This window comes from Etheostoma spectabile, chromosome 19 (assembly GCF_008692095.1).
Source record: "Etheostoma spectabile isolate EspeVRDwgs_2016 chromosome 19, UIUC_Espe_1.0, whole genome shotgun sequence".
In the NCBI taxonomy this organism is placed as follows: domain Eukaryota; kingdom Metazoa; phylum Chordata; class Actinopteri; order Perciformes; family Percidae; genus Etheostoma; species Etheostoma spectabile.
The window spans coordinates 16,580,201-16,593,582 of NC_045751.1; the positions used below are offsets into that span (position 1 = coordinate 16,580,201).

Below are 13,382 nucleotides of genomic sequence, written 5' to 3' on the forward strand. Positions count from 1 at the left end.
TTTTCTTTCCTGGGACAATGGGACATCTTTAAGTTTGAGTTCTGCTAAGCAGAACCAATAGTTTGCAGGAACAGGCACTGTTTAATGTTTGTGCATGTTATCTTCAGCTCTCCCTCTGTCCCCCTGTGTTGTCCTGTCCACCAGCTCCGGGTGGGTCTGTCAGCAGATGCGGTTCCTGGAGGGAAGCCGGGCCCGCGGAGGACAAAACAGTTGGTTATAGTGGACACAGTTGGACCATCACTTCAGAGAAAAGGAGACCTTCTGGCCAACCAGGATACTTGTCTTTCAGCCCTCAGAGGTGAGATGCTGCTTCAATTTGATTACATCCTATAATAGTATTGTAACCTTTATTGATCTGCTTATCTTTCTGGTGCAATGACACCAATTTTCCTTTCCGCACAGCACTGAGGCAAATCATCCTGGCCAGTGGCACCCTGCTGAAAGATGACATACACAAGGTAAACGTTAACGACTCACTCTATTGCAGAGTGGACATCTAATTCTCTTTGTCAGTAGCAAAGTGTCAGTCTGTGATTTTCCGCTCCCTTTATCTTCCTCACAGCGTCTTCACGACGTGGTGCTGCCGCTGTGTGTGCGTCTGCAGCAGCAACAGTCCAGCAGCAGCACTTCCTGTGAGTCTGCAGGGGGCGTCAGTGGGCAGTACAGCAGCGCCCTCGCCCGACAGGAGCTGTACAGGTACTACCTTCATTCTCACAAAGAAAGATTTACAAGTACAGTGTACAACGCATTTTGTGTGTCAAAGAGTTATAACCGTTTTTTTACTTGTCATTTTATGAAATACTCTGATGTTAATCTGTTGACTATGATCATTTGGATTGAATAGTCAGTCAACAACATTCCACTTTTTGGTTACAAAAACCAAATGTTACTTCCCCAAAACCCAGTTCAGAACAAAGAAAAGAAACTTCCTAGTGATCTGAACCGACACGTCTCAGCTCAAATCAAACCAGCTGTGACTCAGCTGGTCGAGTCTCAGAGGCTGGTTTTAGAACGTACAGTAAGGGACGTCCCCTGTTCCAACTGCCAATAGAGAAGTCAACTTGTAAAGTCAGCTACAAACTGTAGAAATAAAATTATCCGGAATCCCGTTTATTTCTTTGTTACAAACGGTCAACTGGTCAAAATGGCCGAGTTTGAGACCGAAGGCTCAACGAGCATGGCGTGTGGTTGAGTGAGCTAGAGAATGACTGAAGAGAGAGAGCTTTGTTGCCAAAGCAGTGAATCCTGAATCTTGTTTTGGTCAATTCATCATCATATTTAGACGCAACAAATGATATATCCAGCTACAAAAAGAATAAAAGTTGGAAGTTGGAGTTACAGAGTGTCGTTGCCATGGAGAGGATGTACCGTCTGGTCGCATTGGTGTGAATTGGCAAGTTTTAGAATGTTGCAGACCAGCACGTTGCAAGTTTTAACTTGTCTCGTCGCAGATATTTGAACTGGAATTAATAAGCTCTCTGCAGAGAGGGCCAGAATTCAACCTTTGCCTTCACATGCATTTATTTTACTGCACACCTGTCTGCCAAAGCTGCTGGTTTACAATAGATTATGTTTGACCTTACTTGTATGTTGTAGCAAAGATGAGAAAAATTCATTTTCTTGGCCGTTGTGCAGTGCAGATATAAGGCTAATATCAGTGTTTTATTTTTGTGAATTTTCAGGTTATTGCTGGCTCTGGTCCTGGTCCCCTCCCCCTGTTGGCCTCCCCCTCTGACCTGCGCCGTGTCCATCCTCAGCAACGGACGCAACGACCACAACCTTAAGGTGCTGTATCTGCTCTGAGGGAGGGACACACTGCTTGGTACAGGCTTGTTGGCCGTGTTTTTTTTATACTTGCAAACTCGCCGCCTTTTGGTGACAAATGTCGTTTATAGTGTCAACCACATTTTTTACGTCACTCGTGTAGCTTCGAAGAGATTAAAGCTACAGTGTGTAGTTTCTGTCTCCCCTGTGAGGAATTCTAAATAATGACAACAAAACTGTTGCAGCATCCGCGTGATACAAGCCTTTGGTGATCGGGCAAGGCCCTCGTCCACACTGTTATTAGTAACCAAGGAGGAAACGGAGGATCAAAAAAACACGATGGACTCTTCAGAAGAAGTCATTATTACGGATTGACCGATACTGGGTTTTCCAGGCTGATACTGATGCTTATTTGTAGTTAATGAAACCAATAACTGATATCTGGAACCGATATGCATTTACAGTGAAAATGAAAATCTGTAAGTTAAAAATTAAGATTTTGTAATTGTACAAACTCAAACACAAAACTATGTTTAAAGGCTTTAAGCAATTATTTAATAAATGAGAAACTTTCATCATAATACCCATATTTGAAGGTGAAGGTGTACTCGTGCTCGTATATGCTCAACGCATTGTTCATTGCAGTACTCTCCTAATCACCAGAGGGCGTACAGAGAAAATAATCTGTGAATGAGCAAGAAGTAGTAGAGAAGAATAAACGGAAGCAGGCTGCCTGACAATATAACCATGTTAAAACAGACGTACTGCAAAACTTTACATTTATCTACTCATGTTTTTCCACACTCTACAGCAAAATTTGACTTCATTTCCCAGTTTGGTGTCTCTCTCTCTGGAAATCAGATTTATCTTTCATTGTTACATTGCATTGGTAGTTGAATTTTACAGTTTATGGCCGATCTGGGATTGTTATTCAGGGCTGGGCCAGTCCCCCACATTCAGCCCACATATACTGTAACGTTTTTCTGTTTACTCTTACCAGTCAGTGTAAAGTTAAGAGTGAATAAGGGTACACTTTAGGCCAATTAGCGGGGTATTCTCACAATGCTTCTGATGGCTAGGGAACAATGGGCACAAAGCAACTAGAGAGAGACAGTAAACGGGGAGAGAAAGGGGTAAAACTGTAACTAACTGTCAAAATGAAAGTTGAGTTCAGATCCCCCACACAGCACTGAATTAAAAAGACAATGCGTCACTTTTATAGCTTGTTCGCCTCTTACTCACATTATTTCCAACAAAATTGCATCACCGTGACACATATAAACATCCAGCAAACTTCATGGATAACTATGAGATAAAAAAGCAACATCACTGATCTGTTGTACAGTATATTCTGTGGTCTAGCTCAGCTAAAAACACAGAATCCAACAGCACGTTAGCGTGTCATTCACTATTTTGTAATTCTTCACTTCACCTGACTTTACCAGTTCAGATAACCCACTCGGCTGTCTATTACAGACATGTTAACCAACCACAGACACATTTTACACAGACTCGTTTATGGACCCACAGTGGCACAAACACTGGAATGGATATTTGGCATTTCATGGTAAATTACATTAGATTTTGTTCTCAGTAATTTCAGTTTTTATTGACACTCTGTGCTCTCTCCCCTCTCAGGTCTCTACATTCTGTACTGAGGCTCTGACCATCTGTAACTCCCTCCTCCACCCCCGCCTTCCCTCCATCGCCCTCCCGTTACCACCCCTCACTTTGAAGCCAACCCCCGCCGCTCCAATCCTCCCGTCCTCCCAGGGAATTACCCCTGGACTCACTTTGCCGACGCTCTTGGGAGGCCCTGCCCCTGGTCCTCCCTTCCCCAACCGCCACACCCTCGGCCTTGGTTCCTCTTCCCTGCTGGGTTCCTTGGAGAACCACCTCTCCCTGGTCCCAGGGCTGTCAGGCCAGGCGCCCGGCGACATGATCCTGTCCCCGCACGGGCATCACCAGCCAGATCCTGCCGGGCTGGGCCCCCCGGAGGGGCAGAGGCCCGTGTTTGTACGCTACGACCGCGAGGAGGCGGACGACGTGGAGATCTCACTGGCCAGTGACTCGGATGACAGCGTGGTCATTGTTCCACCAGGTATGCTCAACATGGACAGCCAGCAAGACGAGACGGCGGCGGCGGCAGTGGCGGCAGCAGCGTCAGCTGTGGCTGCAGCCAACTCTCACAACATGGCCTCCGCGGGACCAGGCACGCTGCCGGGAGGGGAGTCTGTCGCCATGGTCCCCACCACCACCACAACAGGAACCACGATTGACCGGCTCTCGCTCGCCAATGACCTCGCCACTTCCTCCCCCCTGCTCACCACCTCCACCGCCCCCATCAACTCATTCCCTGCCCCCGGCTCCTCGGTGGTCTCCCTGGTTCCGCCCCTCAACTCTAGCACGCTCGCCGCCCCGCCCGGTGCTCTCGGCGACTCGTTGCCAGGCCGACCACAGCTCCAGCAGATGCTGATGCAGGCGTCCACGCCAAGCCAGCCCGGTGCCATGGCTCTCCCGCTCCAGATGCATCAGCTGCAGAATCAGCTTAGCCAGCAAGGACGCCACCTCCACTCGCATCAGCCACCGCCACCGTCCGCCAGCAACGAGGACTCGGCTGTCATCAACATAAACAGCACTGACGACGAGGAGGAAGAAGAGGAGGACGATATGGAGGACGACATGGAGGACGCCGAAGAGCTGGACGAGGATGAAGAGGGCATGGACGAGGACGACGAGGAGGAGGATGTGAGCGACTTTGCCGACGAAGAAGAGCTGTACGAAGGGGAGGAGTATGGCGAGTATGACGAAGACGAGGGGGAAGAGCTGGGGGAAGAGGAAGAGGAAGAAGAGGAGGACGGGGACATCCCTCCACTGGAAGAAGCGGAGGACAAGGCCGGGGAGGTGGGCACTGACGGGGTGAAGGTGCTCCGAGCGGCGGTGGATGACGGAGGGATGGCCGGGTTCAGCATGGAGGGAGAGTCGGAAGGAGGGATCGAGGAGATCCAGAACAGCCGATCGCTCTTCGGGGACGACAGGATTAAGGTGCAGAAGGTGTGTAGTAAAAATTTACCGCGGAAGAAATTCTCCTTGTTTTCTTAAAAATTAAAGAGTCCCTGGTGTGATGAATCACAACATGCGTACAAGAGAAGACCTGTAGTGTTCTTCCCTGTCTCTTCAGAGTAACCGTAATCCAGTATCTTCAAGTCACCAAAAGGGACACAGTCCTGTCTGGCGCTGTCCTCACGACAGAGATTGATTGAGTCATGCATTTCACAACGTACATTTCCTGAGCTCTTTTCCTGAAATCACAAATTCTTTATTAGGAATAACCCTTTTGAGATGGAGCATTTAGTTGTCAAGGAAGTCCTTAGCGACAGAAATAAACAGTACAATCACAATTGTAAACAAAACAGCCACAAAGAAAGGAAAAATTCAGGATCAGTTAATCATATTCAAGTTCGAGGCAGCGCAAGAATTACATTGGATATTAGTCATATTGAAAGTGGTTAGCATGTTGTTGTAGAGGTGTTATGGACAGTTACAGTTGGTTCTGTAATAAGAAGACAGGGTAGTTTTAAAGGAGTGGAGAGATGAAATGGATTGAATGTTTACGAGGTTATTCCAATCTTTAAACTTTGAGGCTTTCTTAGCTGTAGAGGTAGATACAGCAGGAACAGAAAAACAAAGCTGTGCAGAGTGGTTAAAATCCTAGTTAGAGCAAAAGTATACCATGACCTGTTTTTCATAAATAGGGTATATGAAATGTATACATTTATAAATAAACTGGTGTTACACCCCCCGGTGTTATCTCATACCATTTGTCAGGACAACATGATCCTGTTAGACTTTGTCTCTCTGTTGAATGTTACATACATACTGTATGTTAATACATATCTAACAAACCGTATGTTTCATCAAGTCAAAAACATGAAATAATCTTAAAACTAGAGTCTAAATGTTCCTTTCCCACAGGTGGAGAGCATCGGAGTCCTGGAGGAGGCGCGGGAGGGGGAGGAGGATGAAAGCGAAAGGATGGACGACCCCACCATGCCACAGATCCTGTGCGTCACCGGAGGAGCACTAGAGGAGAGGGAGGAGACGGAGGAGGAAGCAGCTGGAGGAGAGGGAGAGGGAGAGGGTTCGTGGGAGCAAGGAGCCAATGAGATTGAGCTTGCTGCCGCCTCAGAAGAGTGCACAGCCAATCCGAATCAACAGGTTGGTACCATAGCTGTTACATCTCCCCTTTCAACACATAGTCACACATTTTGTACCTTGAAATAGCTACATTACAAAAACATGAGGTGCTGTAAACAGGGAAGTTCAGCTTTGTTCCCAGCTAACAGCAAACTTCAGATAGCAGTTATTTCCCCACACACACATTTAAACACACACACACACACACATTTATACACACACACACACAAACATGAACTAAATTTAGTTGAAGATTCCCTTAGCAAGCAGGTAGATCTGTTACAAATAGTTTGACAGGTAAGGGGAAGGAAAGAAAGAAAACGGGAAAAAAAGGGAAACAATGAAGGTTGGTGATAGATAAAAGGGCCAAAAGCCTATCAAAATAATCACTGACACCAGCTCAGATGTCTGTTTTCCCAATGACAGAGGTGGTTTGTTCTCAGAGACTCAGACCTATTCTAGGATGCACTATTGTCACAATTCTCTGAATGTTATTTAGAACTCTCAAGATTTGTATGACCGGATGCTGAGTGTTTCTATCCCCTCCTTTGTTTTCTGTGTTTTTGTTCCACTAATGTTAGATAAATCAAGCTAGTTTTGTTAGTGTTGTCACAAGGAAACTTGAGCTCTCCACCTAAAGCTGACTCTTGAACTCATCAGGAGTTAGGAGCCGAACCTGCACAGGAAGCTGGTGTGAGTGATATCCAGCCACCCAGTCAGCAGGAGGAGCAGCTAGCAGCTGTTCAGGACGGAGATGCCCCAGCAGCAGCAGACCCCGAAACCTTGACAGGCCCGAGAGAGCACGAGGAGACAGACGCTGCGCAGAGAGAGGAGATGAAAGCCGAGCAGCAGGAGACAGATGTAGTGGAAGGGGGTGGGAGTGATGGAGAGGAGGGGAAAGGAGTGAAGAGGAAGAGAGAGGAGCCACAGGAAGAGGCGGGCCGAAGCACAGAAAAGAAAAAGGTAAAAATTCATGGCTGATTTTGGGTTTATGTCGCCCTTAAAGCAAACAACTTTTCAAGCGATTCCACTGTCGCAGATTATTTGCCAGTATTGGATCCTGAGAGTCTCGCTCTCCTGTCGTCTCCATCGTTGTAAGGTACTAAAACTTCCAGAATCTGAGAGAAAAAATTGTGAAAAGCTCCCAACAGGATGTTGGATCAGCCTCCCAGACTTTTAGCATTGTTGCGATTCGGGAGGTTCCGACTTGAATGTCCTCAACTTGAATGTACCCCAGGGACACGATTAGATAAAAAATATAAAAATTATTAAGGCTACCCCAACTGGTTCATCTGAAAACAAAACTCAAACCATCAGAATAATATAAAAATGCCATAACCACATATACAGTACATTCTACACATAGTGGCCTTAAAGTGTCATTGTGGAAATATTTCCCAAAATCCACCTGTCAGATTTCCCTTCATCATCCGTCAGTGTACAGCACTACGATCTTACCCCAGTTAGTGAATAACCGAGTTATGCCAGTTCTCTCTGTATACATGAGTGGGAAGGAATGACAGGAGTAACTCCACGTCCAGTACAGTAGGTTAGGATCTTTCATCATACAACTAGCTTTTTCTTCCTGTTGACCTACCGCTATGTCAAAATGACATTGAACGGCCACTGAAATAGTAAACATTTAACAACTTCATCTTTCATTCACACATTTGTTCTTTGAGGTAGACACCAAGAAGGTTTACCTTTTTTGGGTTAGTCTTATACCACACTATTGTTACCCAACAAATCTATTATACTGTATTGAAATAAAAGGCCCCAGACAACTCTTTAACAAAGAAAGGCATTGTTTACAGGGTGATAACTCAAATGTACAAATAATTAGCGTTATATAAAAACAAAAAAAACATGTAGCACAAATAACACCCTTCAAATAGGCTATGATAACTTCAATGTTTCTTCAGATAATATTACACACTGTTGTCCTGTTTCCACTACAGCTACAGAAAATTATTCGTCCTTAAAATGGTTTAAATGTAAAACGTACTCAAAACATATTAACCACTGTGGTACCACACACACACACACACACACACACACACACACATCACGAGGAAGAAAAAAGAAACGTTGCAGGCCTGATGGTTTTTCCCTCTCTCTTTAGTCATTCTCTCTCCCCTATCGTCTTCATGTCTCTCCTTGGTCCGTCCAACGTTCCCACAAAAACCATTCCCTCACTCATTCACTTCCTCACTCGCAACCACTCACCACAGACAACCTTGACTGCTAACAAAACTGACCAATCAGTATCTTCAAAATAAAGGCACAACATGTGTCAATATTATTCAGTTTACACCACTGTTAAAGGAGAACTCCGGTCAATTTCAACACGTAGCTTTGTTGTTTGGAAATTTGGAGTGAAACCAATTGGTGCTGCCTACACCAAGTTATCCTACTGCTAGAGTTAGCACCCAACACGCTTAAACAGGGCAAGTTTAAATGTGTTTTTAGCCTCTAAACATGTTCAAAAGTGCCTACCCATGTGCAGTGATTCCTTCTGAGGAAACACAGTGGATCTGACTGCTGTAAATGTGACGGAAATGTAGAAACAGGCTGTAACCCTACACCCCAGTGGAGCCAGCAGAGCTTCAAGAGTTCAAGAGCTATCTCGCATGTGCATAGGTAACTAAGCAACAGTGGGCTCTTGAACTTTTGACCTGCTGCAGCCGACCTCTCCGCTCTCCTGGCTCCACTGTGGTTTACAAGAGTGTCTGTAATGATCCCAGAGCATGACTCAACAGTTGTCTCTCTCTCTGTCTGTCTGTCTGTCTGTCCGTCCCTCAGCTGGACGATGAAGCCATGGCCTCCATGTTGGCTGATTTTGTCGCCTGTCCACCCGATGATGAAGATGGCGCCTCTGGATCCAACCGCTCTTAAATATTTGTCAACTTGAACCAATAACCGTTAAACATGGATGCAGCAGATACTGAATCATTAGTGACATTTCCCAGATTAAGTTACCTCAAACAACAACTCCCTTATCATGACACCTTCCAGTCATTCTTCAGTGTTCATCAGGTAGAATGGGGCTTCCAGTTTTCTTTTTTTAACAATGTTGCCAATTTAAAGCTTCATATTTACTATCACAGCCTTCAGCTTGTTTTAAGGCAAAAACTCATTTCACACCAGCTAAAAGAAGCAGTTCATAGTCTACAGTCCCAAGTACAGCTGCCCAGCAGGGAGGTGAAATATAATCTTAATAATGCTAGCCTTTGTTCTTATAGTATCCTACAGTTAGTGTACGGAGGGGCTTTCTTGGATTTATGTTTTATGCTCTGTTTTGTCATCACTCTCATATGCTTTGTTATAAAAAAGTATGAAAAAATAAAACAAGTTACATACACTACTTTTTTTTTACTGCTTTTCTCTCCAAGTTTGCAGGTGCAGTGGCATTTAAGGGGGAGGATTATGTGTTTGGGTTGTCCGTCCGTCTGTTGATTCTTGAGACCGCCTTGAAGAAATGTCTTATTGTTGGCAGAAATGTCTACTGGGATTCATGAGCAGAGAAGATTTTCGTGGTCAATCTTATTGGGTCATCATACTTTTTTGGACATAACTCAGTAATAATTACTACACTAATTATTACAACATTTCACTAAAAATAGTTTAACTTCCCATTAAGCTGTGATGGAGGTGAACACGGGATGTTGAAGAAAACGCAGCAGCCTGCAGCAAAAAGTTGTAACAGAAAGAAACAGAAACTTTTAAGCCCAGTTTAGGAAAAAGATTTGCAACAAGAGAAGTTGAAACTACTTGCAACGCGCCGGTCTGCAAAATCCTGAAAGCTGCCATTCTAGACCAATGTGACCGTGACGTGATGGTGTGTCATCTCCATCGAACAACTCTCTGTACTTCCGACTTTCAGGATTTCTGTGTATCTGGATATATCCTTTGTTCTAAATATAAATCTGGATAACGTTAGTGATGGTGAGATGTTTGTTACAGTACATTTGTATTTCTAGTGTTCTTTGGCCAAAAAGCATTTTCTCTGATTCACTGCTTTGTTCTAACCATGGTTCTAACTCCGCTCTCTCTCTCTCTCTCTCTCTCTCTCTCTCTCTCTCTCTCTCTCTCTCTCTCTCTCTCTCTCTCTCTCTCTCTCTCTCTCTCTCTCTCTCTTCAGTCACTCTCTAGCTCGCTCGACCATACACCATGCTCGCTGAGCCTTCATCTAAAACTCTGCCATTTAGACCAGTTGACTGTTTTTAACATAGGAATAACATGGATTATTTTATTTCTATAGCCTGTAGCTGACTATACAAGCTGACTTCTCTGTTGGCTGTTGAAACGGGAGATGTGCCTTTCATTCTAAACCAGCGTTTGAAGACGACCTGCTTAGTCGCTGGCTCCACCAGCTGGACCATCAGCTTTAGTCAAGCTGACATGGGCTGGTTCAGACTGCTGCAGCTTTTCCCAGCAATGTTCTGAAATGGTTTTGTCTTGTGAAGCTTTGGTCTAACCTGGGCTTCTGAGAACACAACCAGGTGTCACGCTGCAGTGTCCAATCACGTAACCTAGTGGTGATTAGGCAAAATGGAGACTGTTTCTTTGAACACTATACTAGGCTACATACTGACATATTACTCTTTGCTCTTATTATTTAAAAAAAGAAAAAAAAACTACCTGCCTCTTTGGAATGCCCCTGACATTAAACATTATCTATCTTTCTCACAAACCTTTTCCGTTTATTTACATGTTAAGACGCTGTGAGCCGCTTCTTCATTTCCGTTACGCATTAGTGTGCATCAACAGTACTCAAAAATCCCCTTCCTTTATTCCCTGAAACAACCACCATCTCATTGTTTTTCCTCATGATTTGGATTTGAGTGTCTCCTTATCTCTAGGCAACAGGCCTCTGTACTACTTTGTGCATTAGCAAGAATGACCAATAAGAAAAGAAAGGCGGTAATAATGAGAATATTTACACATACAAAGAATAAATATGAACACCTTGGAAATGTTAAGTTGTGATTATGAGATAATGAAATGTCTAGGGATCTTTAACTTATACTGTCCCTATCCGCTGCCACCTTCTCTCCCCTAATCTCGCATTGCCAGACTTACTGTATCTCCACAGCACTGCAAAGGAAGGTCTTGCAACAGAAGCAAACACTGCTGGATAGGAGAAAATGGCACCTGAACAATCCCGTAAATGAACCGTTGTTGATCCAGTCTAGTTCTCCCCTCACCTGACCCCCCGGCAGCTGAAAGAGAAAGTTCTCTGAGGATCTCTTGCCTATCAGTCTCTTCTCTGCCGTTTCTTCCCACCAAAATGCAATATTATATCTTCTCTAACCTCCCTGATTCCTTTTCCCTCCTACCAAGCAACTTTGGTAAAAAAGATAGGTGACATGCACTGCTCATTTCCCACCCACTCTTTGTTCTATTTTTCTCTGCTTTGCCTTTCTGCTGTTGAAAATCAAGTCTTGGCTGGTGTTGGCAACATGCTCTGTTCATCAGCGTCAGCATCACTCAGGGTCTGGTCGTCTTTAGCAACTAGCTTTGTGTTAGCATTTTGCCTTTGCAGATGCTCGGTCAAATTGGATGTTGTGTTTGTGGCGTTGGAGAAGTGTTTGTATCATTTTTGATACGCTTAAACATTATTTTGTTTCTGTAAATAGACTGCAAACAGGTTTGTAATCAGAGGGCTCTTTTCCACACATGGGTTCTCACCTATGGTGTTCCCCAGGGATTAGTTTTGGGTACAGTCTTGATCTCGATTCATGATATATGCTGCCACTGGAGTAGACATCTCATGGACTGGAAAATGTTTGCCTCTATGCTGACGATATAGAGCTCTTTAACCCCTAAAGCCTGACACACACTGCTATTGTAGCCCCAATCTGCTCCGGTCTTTCAGATATTAAGAGCTGGATGGCAAAGGACGTTTTAACAATTTAACCAACCCAAATCTGACATACCTTTGTCCTGGCACTCAAACTTCTAGTTACAATAGTAGTCATCTGTCTGATGGTTTAACAAACCGTCCTCTAGTTGAGGAACGTATCTGGATATCTACAGAAAAAGACGTGCAACATTTTATCTCCTTATTTAGTCTAAAGCAATATTCTTCAATCCTGGTCTCAGACAAAATATGATCCCCCAACTCTAACTTATTCAAATCACTACCTCCAGGTTTTTAACAAATTATATGAAAAGAGAGTACATCATTCCCATTTGTCTCCCCTCACTGGCAGCATCCATCCAGAAAGAATCGCCTTTATGAACCTAACCAAACCAAATACATTTCTGGTTTGTTTTACACATAAACACATGATATAAATCATGACAATAGGAAGCAAACAGTACAATTTGTACAGTATGTTCATACTTGGTACTTAACTGTCAACAGAATGTTCACAAAATTCCCACAGACCTGAACACAGTGTTTCGGGTTACAACACAGCTGTGTCAGGGCTGGTTACATCATCATCTGGAGGATAAAATATTGTTACGTAACCCATCAGACTTCTCATTTTATCAGATTTGAGAACAATGGGAAGTTCTTGTGAAGATATTTAGTTCTGTATTTCAACACGCTGTCAAAAAGATTAGCAAATTTTTTGTAGAAGCTTTGTTGTCAAAATATATGAAACAACTTTGTTTATTTTAAACAGACAGTAGCAACTGTGGTCAACTATTTTTATTATAAAAATAACATTTCAAACACTGAACAAACACTTTCAAAAGGCAACAGGTCACAGGCTTTAAAACTAAAATGGATCCTTAAAGGGGTGATAGAATGGTTGTATAGAGTATATCACGCTGTTCCTTGAGGTCTCCTGATAGGGTATGTAACATTTGTTGGGCTGAAAATGTTGCTTTTGCTGTTCTTTTGGCCCTCACACCACCCTGCTAAATTGACCTGGCTTGAAACAAGAGGTGTTCTGCCTTATATGGTCTTCTCATGAATATTTAAATAAGCTGCGCGCTGATTGGTTGGTGTGCAACGCGCTTTGCTGCGGCTGACAGAGCAACAGAAGAAGAAGATGGAGACTTTAGCTGTTGAACGGTATCTGTTTGAGCCTGAATCAGAGGAAGGATCCGATGTAGAGGAGCAACCTGCCAGTTGATTGGAAATGACTCTTCAGACTGGTAAGTTTGGTCATTTAGCATTTTCAACACACAGCCCAACATTAGTCGTTCGTTGTTATACTAGTGTAATACTCACACTTCTGTGTTGTAGCCCAAGAATAACGTTGTATTAGGCTTGTTTTTAGTATTGTAAGCAACATAAATTAATTTGCACACGGACTAATATTTTACAACTTGTACCTCGCAGTTTCAGTCAAGATGTCCAGTTGGCTGAAAAGTTAGTGGCCAGTTCATAGAGCTGCCCACAACGAAAGTCTCTTGGATTGTGATAATGAGTTACGTACATTATTTAACACGTAGTAGTAGTA

General features: G+C 43.8%; 1 protein-coding gene across 2 annotated transcripts in view; it reads left to right on the forward strand.

Annotated features, from left to right (window-relative positions):
* The window catches only part of pelp1 (proline, glutamate and leucine rich protein 1), an 18,571-nt gene extending 9,246 nt beyond the window's left edge, over positions 1-9,325 (forward strand). Inside the window, exons 13-21 of one of the 2 annotated variants that reach the window (XM_032544420.1) lie at positions 145-298; positions 403-458; positions 563-696; positions 1,683-1,785; positions 3,403-3,909; positions 3,940-4,818; positions 5,740-5,982; positions 6,622-6,924; positions 8,764-9,325. In XM_032544420.1, the coding sequence (XP_032400311.1) occupies positions 145-298; positions 403-458; positions 563-696; positions 1,683-1,785; positions 3,403-3,909; positions 3,940-4,818; positions 5,740-5,982; positions 6,622-6,924; positions 8,764-8,856 (2,472 nt within the window). In that variant the 3' untranslated portion in view covers positions 8,857-9,325. Of the gene's footprint in view, positions 1-144; positions 299-402; positions 459-562; positions 697-1,682; positions 1,786-3,402; positions 4,819-5,739; positions 5,983-6,621; positions 6,925-8,763 lie in introns of both variants that reach the window. The other variant, XM_032544419.1, reaches the window with a different exon arrangement.
* Positions 9,326-13,382: the final 4,057 nt, after the last annotated feature.